The sequence below is a fragment of the Plasmodium brasilianum genome, chromosome 12 (assembly GCF_023973825.1).
Source record: "Plasmodium brasilianum strain Bolivian I chromosome 12, whole genome shotgun sequence".
NCBI classification, from domain to species: domain Eukaryota; phylum Apicomplexa; class Aconoidasida; order Haemosporida; family Plasmodiidae; genus Plasmodium; species Plasmodium brasilianum.
In genome coordinates this window covers 2,858,030-2,875,207 of record NC_090125.1, presented here as the reverse complement: position 1 = coordinate 2,875,207, position 17,178 = coordinate 2,858,030, and the positions used below count along the sequence as shown (strand labels likewise).

General features: G+C 24.8%; 5 protein-coding genes across 5 annotated transcripts; 2 read left to right on the top strand and 3 right to left on the bottom strand.

The window, feature by feature from the left end:
- Nucleotides 1–78: 78 nt before the first annotated feature.
- MKS88_004589 (AP2 domain transcription factor AP2-O5) lies at nucleotides 79–2,627 on the top strand (the record flags this gene model as incomplete). The annotated part of the gene is made up of 2 exons (XM_067217777.1): nucleotides 79–124; nucleotides 550–2,627. The coding sequence occupies 2 exons, from the start codon at nucleotides 79–81 to the stop codon at nucleotides 2,625–2,627; spliced, it is 2,124 nt and encodes a 707-aa protein (XP_067072172.1).
- Nucleotides 2,628–4,638: 2,011 nt separating this feature from the next.
- On the bottom strand, nucleotides 4,639–6,033 carry MKS88_004588 (uncharacterized protein; the record flags this gene model as incomplete). The annotated part of the gene is made up of 1 exon (XM_067217776.1): nucleotides 4,639–6,033. One exon carries the CDS (start codon nucleotides 6,031–6,033, stop codon nucleotides 4,639–4,641), a length of 1,395 nt encoding a protein of 464 aa, XP_067072171.1.
- A 1,792-nt stretch (nucleotides 6,034–7,825) lies between these two features.
- On the bottom strand, nucleotides 7,826–11,338 carry MKS88_004587 (exosome complex exonuclease RRP6; the record flags this gene model as incomplete). Its single annotated transcript, XM_067217775.1, has 1 exon — nucleotides 7,826–11,338. One exon carries the CDS (start codon nucleotides 11,336–11,338, stop codon nucleotides 7,826–7,828), a length of 3,513 nt encoding a protein of 1,170 aa, XP_067072170.1.
- A 1,442-nt stretch (nucleotides 11,339–12,780) lies between these two features.
- MKS88_004586 (uncharacterized protein) lies at nucleotides 12,781–13,269 on the top strand (the record flags this gene model as incomplete). The annotated part of the gene is made up of 1 exon (XM_067217774.1): nucleotides 12,781–13,269. The coding sequence occupies one exon, from the start codon at nucleotides 12,781–12,783 to the stop codon at nucleotides 13,267–13,269; it is 489 nt and encodes a 162-aa protein (XP_067072169.1).
- A 733-nt stretch (nucleotides 13,270–14,002) lies between these two features.
- On the bottom strand, nucleotides 14,003–15,019 carry MKS88_004585 (uncharacterized protein; the record flags this gene model as incomplete). The annotated part of the gene is made up of 1 exon (XM_067217773.1): nucleotides 14,003–15,019. The coding sequence occupies one exon, from the start codon at nucleotides 15,017–15,019 to the stop codon at nucleotides 14,003–14,005; it is 1,017 nt and encodes a 338-aa protein (XP_067072168.1).
- Nucleotides 15,020–17,178: the final 2,159 nt, after the last annotated feature.

Sequence of the window (17,178 nt, the reverse complement as noted above, 5' to 3'; positions counted from 1 at the left end):
CCACACATATTTATAATATATATATGTGCGTATGCTCATATACATGAACCAAGCAGCAGTTAAGAATAAAGAGTAATAATGATTAATTACGGAGAAAAGAAAAACATTATTGAGAGTCAAAAAGGTAAGAATATATATGATAACAGAAAATTGCAAAATAATTTTTATATGATGTACATAAGAGTATGTACTGTGCTTTTTTTATATGTTCATTTTTATTGCAGGTTTTTGGATGCATATATTATACACACACATACGTGTAATTTTTTATATTAGTTATATATTATTTATACTTATGCATATCTACTGCTGCATCTTCATATTTGTTTCTTCATATAGTTCTAATGTGTGTACATATATATACATGCTACTCAGTCGAATAGGATTCATGAATATTATATTTCCCATTTTTTTAAAATTGTTTACTCTATTTTATATGAAACTTTTTATGCTACATACGTGTCATTTGTTATCACATCTTTGTTTCATTTGTTACCATATCTATATGTTTTTTTTTTTTTTTTTTTTTTTTTTTTTTTGTGTTATTAGAGAACGGAACGACTAATTTATGTAAAAACGGAGTATTCGAAAGGGTGACAGATATAAACGAATCAGATATTTACGAATCAAATGATGATAACACAAAAAATAAAGGGGTGTGGTATAATGCTAGAACGAAATGTTGGTTAGCGTGTGTGAAAGGAAGTGGAAGACACCTCCGAGTATTTTCAGTAAAAAAACATGGATTCAAAAAGGCTAAAATGTTAGCCGTAGAATGCAAAAATGCAACCTATTACAATTATAGCAATAGCGTTAATAATAGCGCAAGCAATAGTATTAACAATAGCATAAACAACAGCGTGAATAACAGCGTGAATAACAGCGTGAATAACAGCGTGAACAACAGCGTGAACAACAGTTTGGATAATAGCAATAATGGAAATGTCGAAGAGAAACATAAGCAAAGAAATTATGTTTCGAGTGAATTAAAAATTGAAAGTAACAGCAATGGAAATGATTATATAAATAATGCATATATGAACGATCTTAATTACAAGAATAATAAGAAATCTTTTGAAGAGAAAATAGAAGCAGATACATGCGTTAATAGTAAAAATGTAGTTAATGTGAATTACCCGCAATATACGGTTGTTATGAATAATGATAAATTAAATATGAACGGAATATATGAAACAACAAATAGAAAGAGAAGATATAACACACGAAGGGGGAACTGTAAGTATTACCCGGATATAGAAAAGGAAAATGAAAAATGTAACAATAACAACAAAATTTATTATAAAACTGGTAATAATAATATCAATGGTAATAATAATATCAATGGCAATAACGACGCAATTACAAATCATAATGATAATGGCATTTATAATTATAATAACAGTCGAAGCAGCCGTAATAATAAGAACACGAATGGTAGAATAAATAATAATATAAATAATGATATATATAAGATCCTAAAAGACGAAACAGATAATCTTGCATACCCCGAAATTTCTTACGAAAAGAACGATAAATACACACATGAATTGAATAATAATTATATAGATAATAAAAACAAAAAAAAGAAAGCTAAAGATAAATTTAGTTACCTTGTAAAACATGACAAGAATTTGTATAATATTAATAATAATAATAGTAATAATAATAATAATGATAATAATAATAATAATAATAATACTACTACTAATAATAATAATTATAATAATTATAATAATAATTATAATTATAATAATAATAATTATAATAATAATAATTATAATAATAATAATAATAATAATAATAAGAGTAATAATAATAGTAATAATAATAATAGTAATAACTATAATAATAGTAATAGTAATAACTATAATAATAGTAATAGTAATAACTATAATAATAGTAATAGTAATAATAATAATAATAATAATAATAATAATAGTAATAACTATAATAATAGTAATAACTATAATAATAGTAATAGTAATAATAATAATAATAATAATTATAATAATAATAATGGTAATAACAGCTATGGCACCCATAACACGCACCACGATGGGAATTACTGTAATGGTGGAAGCCATAGCTACGATGGAAATGCATATAATGATAGAAATAACAGCTACGAGAAATTCCAAAACAACCATAGCAGTTGCATAATAACTGACAAAGATTTTCAAATGGATTCCCCTGAACAAACAAATGAAGATATAATTTATATAAAACCCCTCATTTATGATTACAATGAAAATGCAAACAAAGGAAAAAATAATAAATACAATAACGATAATGATTGTAATTTTATTTTTTCAAATGATTATTATTCAGATTACTGTTACCAAAATAAAGAAGAATATAAAGCAAATTTTATAGATTTAACTAGAGAAGCGTTAGCATTAATTTTACAAGACTTAAAAAAAAATGTTATTCCAAAAATACCTGTTGGTATAGAAAAGAGAGAAAGATATTCCAATTCTTTACGCTTATGTTTAAAAAGTGCAAAATTTACAAAACACATTAATGAATTAGAGCCTTATCTCGAGTTATTCAGCGAATGTATTAAGAATAGCAAATTGCCAAGCCACATGGAATTAAAGGATCAGTTGTTTTACTTAGATAAGTTGTAAATACAAGGCACAAAAAATGTAAATAGGGGGAAAGAGCATGAAAAGAGCGATAAACCAAGTGAAGGAAGTGGTTTAAAGCAAGTGTGTAGCATAAACACTTGTGCAGTATGAATCTAAAACATAAACAAGTGTGAAACTTCTACAAGTGTGAAACTTCTACAAATGTGAAACTTCTACAAATGTGAAACGTATGTGTACCTTTATTTGTTTTTATTCCACATTTTCGTGCTATTTATGCATGCAAATTAACGCGCTTTTATGGCAGATGTTATTGTCGTTACCCACCATAGTTGAAATCCAAATTTTAGCTTACAGATATACACATGTATACTTATGTATGTATAAATACATATTAAAACCTATACTATATTTGTTAAGCCTATTTTTGTACGCTTTACTTTTGTATTCCTTACATCTTAATTAGCGCATTTTTAAGTATAATTATAAAAAAAGAAAAGGGTGCTTTTAAAAAGTGTTAAAACACATCCAAAGATTCATATGCCTGTTATGATTACCCTACCAGAGTGCTTAAATCCGTGTATGCATACGTGTATACGCTCAAATGTGAATATGTGCATATGTACATAAGTTCATACATGCACACACACATATATATATATATATATCGTGTACCTACGCGTGTGCACGTATACATGTAATTATGATTGTACAATTATAAAATTTAAATATTTATATTTGTTCAATGCAGCATGTACATGTACGCTTCTCCATGTGATATCTTGTTCGACGCTTTATAATCCTCCTATATTTTGAAAATTGACATTATGCATACATATATATATATAAACGAATATATGCATCAGTACGCCTTATTTTTTTTTTTTTTTTTGCCACTCGTTTTTTTTATTTAATACGTTCTATTTATTAGGGTATTGTTTTTTCCCTTAACATTTTTGTTTGTATACCATTTTGTTTGTAAATTTTTTTTTTTTTTTTTTTTTTTTTATCATTTTTAATACTCAATAAAAAATAAAAAAATAAAATAGTACATATTGCATCTAAATTAATAACAATTAGTACAAGTGAAATATTAATTTTCAGTTTTATAAAAAGTTATATATATATACACCTTTATGCATTAAGTTAAAATAATGATTAGGATACAATTGATAAATTTAACGTGTTCATGCAAAGGTGTTGTTGCCAAGTGCATAAATCTTTTAAACGGTTTTTAAGCGGTCCTCTTTTTTTTTTTTTTTTTTTTTTTTGGATGTGAAAAAACATAACTTGCAAAAAAAATTTGAATAATTATGAACTTAAAACTGCACCGATGAAACGAAAATTTTTGTCTTGTTAAATGTATTGAAGTTATTATACTTTTGCTGATGGTGTTAAAAATTTCTCGAGAGAATGAGGAAAAAAGTAAAATACATAAATAAAAATAAAACGCAAGAAAAAATAAAAATAACAAAAAAGAAGAAAAAACAAAAATGATAAATTATAAATTATAAGCAATAGGGAAAAAAAAAAATTGAAAGAGAAAATCAGTGGTACAAAAAAGTAGTGCAATAAATAACACAATTCAAAAATGTTCCTTAAAAATTTAATAAAATGCAAATCTTCGGCATAACGAAAAGTGATGTCCAGAAAAGCAGTGATGCAGTTGTAAGTAGCTATTTTACACATTCAATTAGTAAGAAGAAAAAAGAAAAAACAAATATATGTGTATATATATAAGTGTGTACGTATATAAACATGCAAATTACGCACGTACAGAATTATTTGCTAATATTACAAAATGAGGAAATAAACGACGCACTTCTCGTGGTCTGCACGTATCTTGCAATTACTTTAAATTTATTCACATGTGTTCACCTACTCACATGTGCTCATATATATATATATATATATATATACATGTACGTAATTATTTGAATGTTCATGTTTATGCCGCATAATGTAAGCATCTTTTAATTACACATATGGTGAAAAGAAGCAACGTACACGTTACTATATTCGGAACAAAACAATAGGGTAATATGCTAGTGCTTCATCTCCTAGACGTTTCAGATATGAACATATCAATAAACTTTTCCTTGTCGTATGTGCTGAATTCGCCAAAGTAATCTAGATCACTAAAATAAGAGCGCTTTTCAGAATTATCATTGTTCTTATCAAGTCCTAAATCGAAGTACGAATTTTTGTAAATTTTATGGTAGGCATTGGTAGTAGCAGTACTATTATTTAATATTTTATTTTGAAAAAAAAATGGGTCATATATTGTTTCATCAACCGCATCATCATTACTTAATATATCTCGTATTATGCAGTTTTTCTTCAACTTGTTTAATGTACATCTTTTATTTTTTACATCATATGTTGCACTAGGTAAATTATCATAATAATATGGTTTAAACACAAAATTAGATATGCCGTGACTTTTTTTTTTTTTTTTTTTTTTTATATTTTCACAAGTATAGTCATTTTTAGTGTAATGATTAATATTAGTAAGGTAAGAATATTTCCTATTATTATTATATAGGAAATTACTATCATTATAACTTAATAATTTATAAAACGAGTTTGATATAATTACAATTTTTTTATATTTTAAAATATTGTTTAAGATCTCGACACCTCTTTTAAGTGAAGAAATAAAACTGGCATTAATATTTACAGCATCAGAATTGTAATATAAATTATTGCTTAATTTTCTGAATGCATAAAATAATAATTTTAATTGAGCAATTTTGAAGTTCTTTATTAAATTAATAAAATTTTTTTCTACAATATCTGCATCTAATTCGACATAGTTATCATCCCCTGTATAATTACAACTTGAAGTTTTTTTTCCCTTGTCTATTGCACTTCTTTTCATAGTACTAATTAGGTTCTTTTCATTCCTTTTAAAATATTCTATTTTGTTGTCTAGAAGTTGTTTTTTTAATTCTTTCATTTGTAATGTGAGCCTTTCATTTTCAGCTAATAAAATTAATTGTTCTTGTCTAAATAATTTAAAATGAGAATCTGTATACTTTAAAATTTCAGGGTATCTATTTTTCTGATGATGCATATCTCCAAAGGCATTAAGTACCAATTGGTTTATAGCTTTTTTTTTTAATTTAAAATTTATACTATTACTTTCTATTAAATGAATAAATTTTTGTGCTGCTGATCCTTTTACTAACGCTTTATACGTTATTTTTCTAGCTTCATTCAAAGGAATGTAATTTACTTTTGTAGATTTATCTTTTTCCTCCAATATTTTCTTTAAGCTATTTATTTCGCTATCTTTAATTAATAATTCTTTTTTTAACCTCTTTTTGTCTTCTTTTAACTTTTTGTAATTTTCATCATTATTTTTGTCGTATCTTATATCACTGTTTAACATATTTGTTGATCCGTTTTCCCCAGCTGCTCCGTTTGTAGCTGGTACGCTGGCCATGCTTTTTCCTTATTTTGAGTATTTCGTTTAACTTGCGTATTTTATGTATTTCGTTTATCTTGAGTATTTTACGTATTTCGTTTAATTTGTGTATTTTATGTATTTCTTTTAATTTGCGTATTTTACGTATTTCGTTTAATTTGCGTATTTTACGTATTTCGTTTAATTTGCGTATTTTACGTATTTCGTTTAATTTGCGTACTTTATGTATTTCGTTTAATTTGCTTACCTTATGTATTTCGTTTAATTTGCGTACTTTAAGATTTCGTCTACTATAAGTATTTTATGTATTTCGTTTACTTTGCTTATCCTGCTTATCTGATGCGCGGGTAAGCATAAAAATAAAAAAATATTAAAATATCCTGAATTTATTTTAAAAATACCAACATGCCAGACTTGTTCAGCCAAAGAAAACAATACGAAATAATTTTCACAAACTTATTATCACACGTCTTAAGGGTGAAATAATTATCCATGTAAAGAATAAAATGTTTTACATGTTACAGCTATTTGGCCGAAAAAAAAAAAAAAAAAAAAAATTCCATCCCCTAAATGGGTAATATTTTTTAATTACTCAGAGAAGCAACCATAAAAATATTCTTTAAAAGGTTTAAAATAACGTAAATTAAATATATGTAAAAGCGTAAAAATAATGCACAACTTTTTGCTGCAATTGTAACATGCAATTAAAATTAGCAGTATTTATTTTTATTTTTTTTGTCGTTCTTATCCTTCATTTTTATTTTTTGTTCTTTCTTTCTTTCTTTCTTTCTGTTTGTTTTTATTATTTTATTTTTTCATTTTGTATTACACCATGTTTTACTTTTTTTATTTCCTAAAAAATTGTGAAATTGCCTTATGGCATTAACTAATTTCCCCCTTTAGACTCGTATTCGTTCGTGTTTATTTATATTTCAAATACACAAAAAAAAAAAGAAATTATAATAATAATAAAGTAAAACAAAGCAAATTATAGTAAATTAAAACAAAGCAAATTATAGCAAAGTAAAACAAGGCAAATTATAGCAAAGTAAAACAAGGCAAATTATAGAAAAGTAAAACAAAGCAAATTATAGCAAAGTAAAACAAAGCATAATACAGCAAAGCAAAACAGAGTAAAATATTGCGTTAAGGCCAATTACTAATTAATCATTATTGGTGAATAGAAACAGAAAAAAAACATTAAACATTGTCGTCTTTACAAACAAATATGACGAATGACTTCTTTAATTTTCCTGTTCAAATGTATGAGAACAGAATTTTAGGACATGTACGAAGTTAAGATAATAAAATATAGCTTGTTTTTCATGAATACATATATATCAGGCTCAAAAATATAATGGTACATTAGTAACAAATATTATACATTTTTTGAATAATAGGAATGCTCAATTTCCTGTGATGCACAATAAGCGCAGTGTGCTTCGCGTGAAGAAGAGTACATGCGCAAGTACGAACAAAAAAAGCTAATACGTAACTGAAAAAAGTAATACCTTTGGGCAATTCAAAATATTCATCCAATAAGAAAAGACAGCTGTTGTTTATACACAACTGAACAACTTCCCTTATATACTAAGTTGTTCGTATGTTCGTAACGTTCGTTTGCTTGTTTGTTCACTTGTTCGTTTGTTCATAAATTCACTTGTTCACTTATTATTTTTTTTCTTTTTTTTTTTTTATTTACATGTGCTCTCTGAAGCAAATTATATTAAGCAAATAACTCATCTGCATTGGTTATCCTTCTTTCTCACGATGGTTTTCATTTAGCCAGTATCATTTCATCATCCTCTTTTCAGTTTATTTCATCCAGAATATTTCTGGAATATAGCCCTCTGTTACTTCTGATATTGTACTGTTGATTATATGACTGGTACATCTGCTTATTTTTGTTATTATAAGTGCGTTTTTTTTTGTTCTTATTTATGTCTTTCTTAATCTTCCCCTGTTCTGCTTTTACACTATGTTCAGTGTCCTTACTACTACTGTGATTATGCACATAGCTCACCCTCTCATTACGATCTTTAACAGAACTAAGTAAGGAAGACAAGAGTGTGTAGCTTTCATGGTTCTCATTACCATATTTATTACCATATTTATTACCATATTTATTATCATATTTATTACCATATTTATTATCATTATTGTTAACAAGATTTTTACCATGATTGTTACCATGATTATTACCACTATTACTAATACATTTACTATCGTTAATTCTTTTATGACATTTCGAATCGCTATTATTTTCGCTTTCACTAAAAAACGTTTTTTCTAAGGCAAATATTTCATCTACTGCGTAGGCCTTATTTCGACCTTTTTGGTCGCTTCGAACTATTTTATCATCATTTTGCGTATGTGAAAAATGGCTTTTGTGATCATTAGAAATACATTGAAAATGCATACTGGGAACGATAATAGCTTCTTCATATTTTTCTGTATTTACTTTTTCTTTATTGGATGAATAATGTATGATCATATTTTTTTCATTGCCATTGGTACTATTATTAAATCTATCATTTTTAATATAATTCAAGTAAAAGTGAACATTCGCTTTTTTCTTCATATTCGATTTAATAATAATTTCAAATAAGGCTTCTAAATTTTCTGATAACGTGTTTGACAATGGTACTATATTACTTTTTAAATTAGACATGGATGTTGGCATATTTAGAATAATAGAAATGATATTATGAATATTAATTATATAATCAGGTGATTCGTCTTTTTTTTTTGATAATTTTTCTCTCCATATTAATATATCCTCTATTAAATTATCAGAATTATTCAAACAGTATGATGCTTTTATAATTGTTTTTATTTGTTCCTTCGTCTTCATAATATCGCAAACATCTTTTACTTTATGAACTTTTGTACATGCTTTATTACTATGCATAAATACGTTCCTTATAATTTCTTCTCCATATTTTTTTTCCTCTTCAGATAAGTCAACAAATTTTATTTTTTCAAAATTCACGTAAATATTTCCTGTACCACTGATATTAGAATCCTTATGGTTGATCCATATTGCAGTAATATTTTCATCGTTTTCCTCGTCACTTTTTTTAATTTTGTCTTCATCCTCAATTTTGTCATTAACTCGGTCATCATTTCTATCATCACTTCTACACTTATTAAATACGAAGTTGAAATACAAGTCCGTAAGAACATAGTCAAATAGGTAATACAAATAGTGAAACGAAATTCTCAAAGTATAAATAACATCAGGAGTAAGGGGTCGAGTCAAATATTTTGAAGAAAGCCCAATGGAATTAATGCTAACATTAAAATAATTGTAAACTAAATACGTTAGTGTATTTTTTATATTTAAATAATTTGAACAAATTAAAATATCAATAATGTTAACAAAATAAATAGAAAAGTCTTTTTGCAAATATAGGATAACATTTTCAGAATTATACGTAATTTTCAATATACTAGGGTCCGTTGTTATTTCATTTAATAGATATATATCCTCAAATATGGTATAAACATCAATAATATAATCAAGCTCACTAGTTCCTATTAGAATTAAAGAGCTGAATCCACGATATGAGTTTTTATAATTTACAGCTACCATTATAGAAAACCTATCTTGTCTTGTTTTTATTACATTTATCATATCTATTAATTCACTCCTCTTATCAATTATTTTATATTCTTTTTCATTTATTTTTAATGGCTTTGTTAATTCCACATTTATTTTTACAAACTTTGAAATGCTATCATCACAATTCTTGTATAGTTCAATCAGGTTATTTATTTCGTATTCATAAGGATGACTTAAACTACTAAATTTGTAATCATATTTGTTTATTTCCTTGTTCAATTTTTTTAACATTTTACAAAAAAAATCGTCGCTAATAACACTGTTGTAATTTGTAATAGAGATATCGGAACTACTACACGAGGGAGGAAACATCCCCCCTTTTTCGTCTTTTACTCTTTTACATTCCTCCATGTTATTCGCATTATTCGAGTTATTCGCATTATTCGAGTTATTCGCGTTAATTGAGTTACTTGAGCAATTCATTTTGTTGACTACACTCACCTGGTCCTCTTTTTTGCCCATATCACTGATCTCACTTACGTCGCTTATTGCGTCATTTATTTCTCTTATTTCGTTGTCATTAAATATTTCCTTTATAATATCAGCACTACTTGTATATTTTAACTTTTTACAATTAAATTCTTCTCGATACTGCAATAATAATTTCTTCTTTTTGATATAGCGTTCTTGACATTCCATTGCTTCTATTAAATCGTCATTTAGATCAACCAATTTGTTATATTTGAATGGAACACGAGGAATAAAAATTTTTGCATAATTATTTGTCAAGTGTAACCAGGAATTCTGAACTTTTTTATCAGTATTCTCCTTATGATGAAAAGCATCCTCCTTATTATATTTACCCTTATTCCGCTCAGTTGTAGATGTACTTTTTTGTTTTTTTCTTTTTGAATTTTTATATATTTCTTTTTTTACTTTCTTATTACTATTATTTTGGACATCTGTAAGTATACAACTGTCTTCTGAATCATTATCAATTATCAAAATATTAGGATTAAGTATTTTTTCAAAAATAGTACTCTCTTCTTCTTTTATATCCCTCATAAGAGTTGTTTCACTGTTATTCATCTTTTTGTCGAATTTTTCCACATAACATTTACCGCTATTTTCTTCCTTTCTCTCACCAATACTGAGAATATTATAATTACATTTATTTCCTGTTTTCTGGTATTCCTCATTATGATGTTCATCAGATATTTCATTTTTTTCCTTTTTCTGTGTAAGCTGCGAATAAACCACTTCGTTCAAATAGTTTCTATCAATACCTTCAGAATCATTTAAATAATTGCTACTTACATTTTTTGTATTTCTGCATGTTAAAATTGATGTATCCTTATTATCTATATGGAAAAATTTGAAACAGTCTTTTGACCTTGAAATTATCTCTTCTAATGTTGAGGATATAATATGATAATTATTCGGTAAAACAGAATAGTCTTTTGCATATTGATCTTTTAACATATTTTTTGTTTTATCATTGCTACTGTACAGTAATAAATCGTATACAGTTTTTAATAACTCATTTTGCAAGTCTTTTATTTCTGAGCTATTAGACATTACACTATCTACATTGTTCTTATATAAACAATTATAAGATATCTTATTTGTTAATTTCACTATTTCGACAATATTATTTAGTAACTTTTTCATTAAATAGTTGTTTTCGTCATTTTGTAACTCCCCCAATAGCACCTTGCCCTTCACTAAGTCCTCAATTTTTTTACTACAGTATTCCATCCTTTACTTTCATAATTATGCGCACCTTTTTAAGAAGCGCTATGGAATTATATATATACGTAGTTATAAATATATATATACGTACGTATATATGTTGCATGTATGCATTGAGTACGCACGTTTCTATATGTTTCTTGTCCTTACAGCTATCTATAAATTTATGCAAATGTGGTTTTCCTTCCTTTTAAAAAACCGCAAAATATGAAAAATATATTTCTGAAACGTTAGCGAGTTGATGAAAAAAATGGGAATTTAATGATTTATTATATATATAAGTATGTATATAAATTGTATACAAATTGTTTACAAATTGTTTACAAATTGTTTACAAATTGTTTACAAACTGTTTACAAACTGTTTACAAACTGTTTACAAACTGTTTACAAACTGTTTACAAACTGTTTACAAACTGTTTACGAATTGTTTACAAGTTTACAAACTGCATATATATTGTATTTACAATTTTACCTCATGAACGATGTTACTAAGGTATATCTAAAAAAATTTACTAATAGCACAATTTTTAAAAACTAAAAAGTATTAAACTATACTTAAAATATATCAATCATATTCCAATGAGTGACCGAAAAACTATATTGTGAATACGTATATATTTTTGACATAAAAAAAAAAAAAAAAATTAATACTCAGAAGAACGGAAAATAACTTATAAAAAATTATGAAATCAGCCTCTATTTTTGCATTTTAAAATGGTTAACAGAAAAACTTTTGTTTTCAATTTTTTTCATTATTTTTGATTTTTTTCTGTTTTTTTCCGTTTTTTTTCCCATTTTTTTTTTTTTTTTTTCCCATTTTTTTTTTTTTTTTTCCCATTTTTTCATTTTTTTCCCCATTTTTTCGTTTTTTTCTTTTTTCCCCTTTATCCCTATATTATTTAAGTACAAATTTGACATTTTTTTTTATTTTTTAAATTAAGAAAAAGGTTCAAAATCTTCACATAAATGGTTAAAACGTTCCCCATTTATTACCCCCTTTTTAAACAATTTTTTTTTTTTGGAAAACAAAAATTTACATGTAGAACTAATTTCACTATGAAGTGTTTATATTGCATATTTTTCATATATTAATACTATATTAGATTCTTCGTATTTTAGTAATATATAGATTTTTTTTTTTTGTTTTCCTTATTTTAGGCTAATCAAACATATATAAATTATTACGACCTGTTTTTGTGAGCATCTTATACCGCTATCACTTATAGTTAGTTGATAGTCTCTTCATAACCTTTTATTTATGTACACCTATATACTTAAATTTGTGTATATGCATGTGTGCACAAATATATATACCCATACATATATATACACACATATAACTTGACTCCCCTATGAGCATATTCGACATAAGTGGGTGCATATTCATGTATTTTCATCTCATCTACGCTGGTCGAACTTATTAAGCAGTTGCTTATATTGAAAAATATGAACAAAGAAGAAGAAAACAATTTACCAACAGACAAGAAATTAAGTAACACAAAGATGTTAACTGAAAACAATCATGTTGAAAAAGTACCTGAAAATTTGGTGTGTTTAATTTGCTATGATGATATAGATGAAAACACTTACATTGAATATCAGACCCATGAATTTGGTGAATGGCACCCAAGTATGTTTTGCATGAATTGTACAGGTATTTTAATAGAAACGCAATATCATAAATATATTAATAATGTACAAAAATCAGAATGTTTAAGAGAACAAAAAAATTTATTAGAAATGGGTCCACCAATAAATATAAAAGATAAAAATGGTTTTCCATTATCTGATGGTAAAGAAATTTATAGCCTTTGGTATTTCTGTGATAAAAAGGTTCATTCTGCAAAATTGGACGGTAGTTTAGTTGGAGAAGAAAGAATGAAGATGTGGGATGAATTAAAAAAATTTCTTATAACAGAGGAAAAAGCGGATTAAATGTGAAATAAACAGGACAAATAAAATAGGAATGAGTAAACAAAAATATTTTAAGCAATTTAAAAGGTTATATTGTTGACATTGCTGGATAATTTTATGTGTTGTGTGTTATGCCATATTTACATATATTGACACAACACATACATATACATTAAAAAAAAATATATATATATATAATGGGTTAAGGAAAAATGGGGAGTAGCTTATTTCTATTACGTAATGGGGTTCATTCATCTTTAAGGGTTTAAAATTGTTAATTTTTTCGTTATATATATATGTACAAACAAATGTACATATGCGTTATATACTTATATAAGTATGTGTAATGGAGATGCACATTTTTTATAATTCATCGAATTTTGTTAAAGTGGTTTCCAATATTATTTGCAATCTTTTATTTTAAAAGTGCATTAAATATTATTTGGCTTTTTTTTTTTTTTTTATACCCATTTATCGTAAATTTTCTCTCAATTTTACGAATAATTATTAAATCATTTTTTATAATTACTATTTTTTTTTTTGTGAAGGAACAAAAAACAAGTCAATTTAACAAAAAAAAAGAAAAAAAAAAAACAGTGTCATTTTAAAATTCTAATATTAATGTCCAATCAGAAGTAGCAAAAAAGAGCTCTAAAAGGATAACCGGAGCAGGTATATATACGCATACATTTATATCTATATATATATATATACTAGTTCATACGAAGCCCATACTACATTCATGCGACAGCCGTCAAAGGTTGTCGTAATTCAGATTCATAAAATATTTCTCTTCAAACAAAACATACACATCTTTTAACTGGAATTTCTTATTAGGAATATTTAGTAGTTCCGTTATATAATATTCCATATTAATTTCATATTCAAAGCGAATTGTCGGTGTGATATAAAAGCCGTCCAATGAATGTTCATCATACTGATCATTGCTAAAATCTATATAAGATAATTTTTTAGCATAAATTATGTAATCTAATGGATCCATTAATTCCCTATTTAAGGTTAAATTATTTTTAATATTTGAAAAAAGAGTAGGTGTATTCAAAATTTTTAGTATCTCTTCTTTCGTTTTTAAAGTTTTATAACCTGAGTTATTTATTTCGTATAATAAATAATTTAAAGGTATTTTATTATGGAAAACTTTAAAAAAGGGAACAAGAAAAATTAGAAAGCCTCTTATATTGTGATCTAACTTTGAAAGTAATAAATCATTGTGTTGTTTATATGTTATGTTTTGTGTTAATACATATTCTGTTTTAGTTTTAGTACTTAATATTAATAAGTTTAATGCTAAAATATCATTCACATGCTTTTTTAAAAGTTTTAAAATTGATTTCCTTTTTAAATTGGTGTTACACGTAGGTACATAAAGATTAATAACAGAAAATAAATCTTCCCTTTTGACAGGAAATGGTTGATTTTTTAATAAAAATTGTAAAGCTATTTTAACTGCTAGTTTGATATCATCGTCAATCTCAATGTTATTAGAACCAGCTTTTTTCTTTTTCCTGCGTTTACCATTACCATTATTATTAGCACTATTATTACTATTATTATTACTATTATTATTTCCATTATTATTATTATTATTATCGTCATCATCAGTTCCTATTTCCGAGCTGCCAAAACTGTCTCCGCTATACTTACTTTCTTCTGGTTGTATATTGTTGTCATTGTTATCATTTATAAAAGTGGTCGTATGAATGTTTGCATTAAAGTTATCGTATACATTTTCACCCATAATTTCGCCCATTTTATTATTTCATAGTTTTAACCTTTTTATTTTACCCATTTCTGTTAATTCTTTTTTATATTTTAACCATTTTTTTTTATTACATTTATATTAAAATATATAAATATATATAAAAATACATATATACATAAATATTAATATATATAAAAATACATAAATATACATATATATATATGTTTCCCCCTTTTGTATTCATATATTATTATATATATATTTGTATTGTATAATTAAATAATCATTTACAATGTTCACATAATTGTTCAAACAAATATTTACCAGCGTTTATTTTATATTATTCCCTTTTAAAATAAAAAATGAAACATAGTGAATGCTTTTTTTTTTGAGAAAATTTTTCACATCACAAAATTTTAAATAATAAAATATAGTATGAAAAGTATTACTCATAATATATATATTTTGTTATTTAATAGATAATTCTTCTCTAAAGCCGTTTATATTCAGATCATTTTATAATATTTTTTTGCCAAAAAAAAAAAGAAACTTTATTATATATAATATGTATTTGCTTCGCGGACTTTTTTTTATGACTTTTAGGAGATTTTATTGAAATTTTTCTTCAAATATAAGTAAAAAAAATGCTAGTGAAAACTTTTAAATTATCTATACGTATATATTATAAATATATATATAAATATATAATTAATATATATAATTATTAATCTATATATTACTAATCCATATATATATATATAATTAATATATGCATAATTCGTATATATATTAGTATATATATTTATAATTATAATATAATATATATAAAATATATATATAATATATATATTATATTTATATACTTATTTAAATGTTATAATTGTTTTTCCTTTTTCTTCTAATTTCATTAAACGAAAAATTTTTTTTTTGACCTTTTATGTTTAAAATTTTTATATTAAACTAAATACAATTTATTTAAGAAATAAAGATGCAAATTGTTGATATAAAATATTGAACGTTTCCATATATATATAATATATTTAAATGTTCAAATTACATTTTTTAGAACTCGCTTTTTTTAGGATTTCATAATTTTGGAGAAATAGCTTGTGTTATAATATACAAATATTTTAAAAATGGCGTTTATTCATATATATTATATGTATATACGTAAATACATGTAATAATGTATATATTATATATATATTTTTTCACGCTCAGTTAAATTTATGAAATAAAATATGTACGTTCATATAAATAAATGCATTTAAGTAATTTTACATTTCATGAATTTTTAGAGTTTTTTTTTTTTTTGAAGCTTTGCCTGGAATAATTTCTTTTTTCCATATGTAAATTTTTTTTCTTTTTATTTATTGTATATTATTATTACAATTATGCTGTACGCCTTTTTTTCTAGCGTTTAAAAGACAAGATTTGTTATGACATTTACATTATTCCACTATTATATAGAAAAAAATTTATCTACAAGAAAGACTTTAAGTATATATGTTTTAGCTTTATTTTTATATACATATATACACATGTATATATATATATATATATATATATATACTGTAGTAGTTTTTGCTGTTTTTTATCATTTTAGTCGTTACAACAGTATATTATATAAGGCGAATATTTCCATCATTTCAATTTTTTTTATTTCTTTTCTCGAATTTTTTGTATTTCCGTTAGACCCTTTGGATAAAGCGTCTTCATTTGTAACGTTTTTGTTCTGTTATCAGTGTTAGTACTTTTCCTTTTTCTGTTATTATTTGCGTCATTGTTATGCAAATATTCGTGCTAACAAATAATACAAATAAGTGTATATATACGTATGTTCATACAGACATACATACATGCATACATAAATACATACCTATGTGTGTACATATCTTTAAATATATAGATATGCTTACTTTTCTTTGTTAAATAATGTGTAGCGGATATTGAAAATTTCATTAGAATTCTTCTGTATTAATTCAAAAGGATTCTTCTTTGTTTTTATGTATACCCTGTATTTTTCGGATTTCAATGAAAAAAAGAAACGAAAATATATGAGTAATTTATTGTTACCACTGAGCTTATTGAAATAAGGAAATATTAAAACATAAGCACAATATATTATTTTTTTTTATTTATTTTTCTTTTTGAATTTATTATGAATAAATTTTATTTCTTTAAAAAAAAAAAAAAAAACATAAACA